General features: G+C 50.4%; 1 protein-coding gene across 1 annotated transcript; it reads left to right on the plus strand.

Annotated features, from left to right (window-relative positions):
* The first annotated feature begins 3796 nt into the window (after nucleotides 1–3796).
* On the plus strand, nucleotides 3797–4000 carry CHC_T00008188001 (hypothetical protein). Its single transcript, XM_005712097.1, has one exon. It carries the CDS (start codon nucleotides 3797–3799, stop codon nucleotides 3998–4000), a length of 204 nt encoding a protein of 67 aa, XP_005712154.1.
* Nucleotides 4001–4717: the final 717 nt, after the last annotated feature.

The raw sequence follows: 4717 nt of genomic DNA on the forward strand, positions 1-4717 counted from the left end.
CATCAGGTACATAGCGGACTCTACCCGCCCTGACATATTCTTCTATATTTCGTTACAAACCGACTATCCGTTGCTACCAAAACACCAACAACACGCCACTGGAACGCCATAACACGCCTCATCCGATATCTAAAAGCCACCAGCACGCATGGTATTCTCTTCAAGGCAGGCCACCACAAGCTACCATCCGCAAGAAACGGCACTTTAGTCCACCCCCAAGACCTCCAATCATTCCCGGATGCCGACTTCGCGGCAGACGTCAAAGATCGCAAGTCGATTTCGGGCATGATCCACACTTACCATGGCTCACCCATATGCTGGGGATCCATGAAACAAAAGATCAATGCACTATCGACCTGTGAAGCCGAACACATTGCCGCAACATCTGCAGCCCAGCAGACCACATGGCTACAAAGAATGCTACAAGACATTGGCATGAACCCTCCGGCGCCCACAACATTCTTTATCGATAATCAATCCGCAATCCGTGTCGCAAAAAGCACCGGACCTACAAAACGACGCAAATTCATAGACCTTCGCCACCACTTCCTGGTGCACCACACACGCGCAGCCAATATCCGCATCAAACACATCCCTAGCGCGAGTATGCTTGCGGATATCCTCACTAAACCGCTCAAACGACTATAGTTTACTACACTCACCAGACAACTGCTCCTCATACCCCCGCCGACCACCCCCCCCCCAAAATTCACACGCACGGATAGCCCCTCAGTGACGGGGGGAGTGTAATGATAGCCATAACGCAACAGTGTCACTTCGGCACTACCGTCCTGCACTGAAATGATAGCCATAGACACTGCACAGGTACACATCACACACGTCCCACACGTGGCCCACACGCAGCCCTACCGGCGGCGGCGTCACGTCTTAAAGAAACGGACAATCCCAAGTCCCAATAAACTGGTCCATCGTTCACCGCACTACACTGCCGGAGGCACCGCCCGCTCAGCGATACACGTAGCTACGTGTGTGCCACCTTCATCCGTGGGTACGTAGTCCACGTGTGCTTACTGGGGCGGTTCCCCAGATTACAATATTTGTTTCTACACTGTACCGTAAGACAAATTACACCTCTACAGGAGCCCTGTCTTCCCCGCCATCGACTTGTTCTCGCCGGCGCATTGAAGCCGATCTCGGACGTACCTACTTCACTACACAGCAAGCGATGTACGGTATGTTCTATGGAGAGCAAATGGAAAGAGTGTGACTTACAGAAAATATCAACAGGACTTTGTATCTCGTGATACTTTCCAGTTTCTTCTATTCCAATCTTGTTCTCTACTTTTACGATTCCCTCTTTGCGTCAAGTATAAAATATCCACAGCAATACACCACATGTAGATGAGCGGCCCGTTAACTCTTAAAGCCAAAGCCCTCAGCCCTAACAGCCAGCAACGCGTTATCAGAAGGTGAACGCTCTGCAGCCTCAAACCGCGACAAAATGGGCCCAGGCATTCCAAGAAAGCCGGAGCGCCAGGACTTAGGAATAAAGGTCCAATAGTGCCGCAAGTCTTAGAAATTAAATACCCACCTTTTCTCCCTTGTCCTTTGTTTCAAGTACCCAGCTGTGGCCAAAATTGATCTCCTTTCTGCCATCTAGTTTTTGGTTGATGATGTGTGCGTGAGGTAAGCTTGAGTGTTGCTGCGTTCCAAGCGTGCTTGAAGTGGTTGAATATTGTGGTTCTGATTTGCGAATGTAGATACTCTGAAATATGTAAGCAGTGATATTTAAACGGCCGATAAAGTTCCTCACTGACTATAAATCCCAGTCATGCAGTTATGCAGATGCTCAAATGATTTCTGGGGTTCGTGCGCTCGAATCATCGCTAATGGAGGGAAATGGAACACGTATGTACTATCAAAGGGGAAGGTATGGAAAAAAAACTAGACAAAACCGTGATGCGGAGGATAAAGATACGAGGAGCGCGTACGCTCCCAACCAGCTCTACGGTCCTATCTGATTAGTTGGGTTGTAAACCTAGGGGTTTACAGTTTCCCCCCGTGGCCATCCCATTGCAACTCTCGATGGCCCGCAACCACGCTAATTTTAGTGAATGCAACAACAGTATCAGTATCCAGATATTAGTACTATACGTCTACACATTGCGTGAAATTGAAAACATATATTCATCGACAGAAGTGCCCACGCTCTTGCAGGTTAACACGTGCCGCGCCACTATGTATCCTACCCATAAACACGCCAATAGAAACTCCGGTGCAGTCAAATTAATGCGAAAAGTAACTAGTATCAAAGTACCTCAAAACGCATTGGACAATTGCTATAAATACGAGAAGTTCCAAATGAAAAAACAAACAAAAGAGCCTTTAATACTTTGTTTCACCGCCGCGAGCATCCATCACTGCACGCATACGACATGTGAAGCTTTTGTAGAGCCTCAGCAAAAGATCGGAATCTACTGTAGCACCTATCTCGTCAATATTTACTAATCCTCCACGTTATCGTAGTGCCTGCCTCGCGCACAGGCAGTCCCGGCTATTACTCTCCCAAAAGTTTTCGATTTTATCGATATGCAGGGATGTAGTATAGCGGCCAGCGCGCGCGGAGGTTATTAATTTAGCGGCTGTGTACGGTGTACACGTGGACGAGGGGCCCACGTGTGCGAAGGGCGCGCGCGTACCAATCGGTCGTGACGGGGTGTACGTCCACTGTAGCACACGTGTCGTCCGTGCTGTAGTTCGTAGCTATTTCGCGTGTACTGTGACGCACACGCGTAGTGTTAGGATCCACGCGGTAGTTTGCAATTATGGTGCTTGTATTTAACTGCGTACAGTACCCGTCACGCACCACGTGGCAGGGACTGTACCGGGACAGGTGCTTGAGACGTCTATCTGTGGGGTAAAGACCTGATACTCGTCCTCAACAGTAAACTGGGGCAGCCAGCGACGTGTGCCACTCTCTTTTGCGAGCTTGTCCATATCGATTAATTCGCGCGCCGCGCGTTTGCGCCGCGTGCTCCTTCGGCGACAATTCCACCTCTCACCTAACCCAAGGACGGCAGGAGTTATCCCATAGGGGACTTTGGGGTCACTGCACCGTCCTGAGACAGTAACGGGAGAGCCATTGTTTTCTTAAATTCGAAGTGTAGATTCGACAATTGTCTTGCAGGAAGCTCCAATTCTTACCCTTACCGAAAACCTCAGCAGTAAACGGCAGTGAACTGTCCCTTGGTACATCAAAACACTTAGCAGATTCATGAGGGACTTCCATGAAAATTAGCGGCGACATCCCATATAGGCTGAAAAGACCCTGTTAGTATGGAAAAAGGTTCGCTTCGCTGTTTGTTTTCCTTCTCCCTCTCTGTTGAAATCTCTCTGTGTGTGTCCTCCGTCTCGTGCCTCCACCCTTCTTCTCCGATTTTCATAGCCGCGAAGCTTCCACTTGGAAGCTCGCGCGAACTCATTTAGAAACCCGGCGAAATTATTCTAGAAACTGGTGTCAAATTCAATACATCATTTAGGGTTCACACGACCCTCCTTCCAGCGCAGCGCACGGCGATGCACAGTATACAATCTGCCCCGGTGTCTCACTTCTCCAAGTTGTTCCCCGTCCTGCATCTACACCGCCGGCTCGCCTCCTTTGCACACCTTGTCCTGTACCCCGCAGCCCTTTCTCACCGACACGCCTCTTTCTTACCCCGCGTCTGCTACTGTCGCCTGCGCACTGTAAGGGGCATCTACCCCGGCCAGGTGAGTCGCGCCTACGTGAGGTTTTAGCACACGCGCGCGCTTCTTGGCCACTTCCCTCTGTGCCGCCATGGCAAACGCGAGGCAGACGGGGAGGAAGAGCACAGGTGGGAAGGCCCCACGCAAGCAGATAGCTGTAAAGGCCGCTCGTTCTACGAAACAAGATGGAGACCGTCGGAACCATTTCATGTTCCAGTTGTCAGAACGCACGGACATCATAAAAGTTTCCAAATCAAGCGCCGCCGCCGCCCCTCCTCATGACTACCATATATAGGTGGAAAGCGGACACCGGCGGTACAATGTGACACGCGCCGAGCTTGAGGCCCTCTCAGAGGGCAGAGGAGCCACTCGGTTATATGGTACCCCAAGGCTTGGGGCACCATATACCCGAGTTGCTCCTTCCAAAAGAAGACTGTCAGTTCACTGTCGACGACCTGGCACGCTTCGGGTGGATCAATTCGGTCAACGATACAGGCCGTCACAACACCATGACAGACCAGGAGTGGGATATCTCCCAAATCTACCTCTGGAAAACCGGAGTGTACTATGGGGTGGATGCATCTACCAAACACTCCTACCCCATAGATCTCTACACCCTCATGATCAGGGGTACTGGAAAACTGCACTACCCATAAAGTAGTTATGGGAGCCTTCTGTTTCGGGGGGAAAGACCGTCACTATGCATACATGGCAATCGACGCTTTCTGGCCCCAAGCCACTGATTCTTTGGGAGTGAGTGCACATTTGGCTGCACTTATCATCGTGTTATCACTTTGTTCTCCAGCTAACAAGCATTGTAACCACTCCGCACTGTATCCTGCAGTGCCATTATTCATCAGGTGCTCCGTTATCAAAAATGAGCTTTGATCTAACGCACGCTTCGCCGTATTTTGTGACACAGTTCCAAGCAAGCTGGCACATGCGTTCGACAGCCGATGGCACACTACAGGTCGAAGTCATGGCGAAATGTTGCGTATGTTTTTTGGAGTCA

The sequence above is a fragment of the Chondrus crispus genome, genomic scaffold (assembly GCF_000350225.1).
Source record: "Chondrus crispus Stackhouse genomic scaffold, scaffold_96, whole genome shotgun sequence".
In the NCBI taxonomy this organism is placed as follows: Eukaryota; Rhodophyta; class Florideophyceae; order Gigartinales; family Gigartinaceae; genus Chondrus; species Chondrus crispus.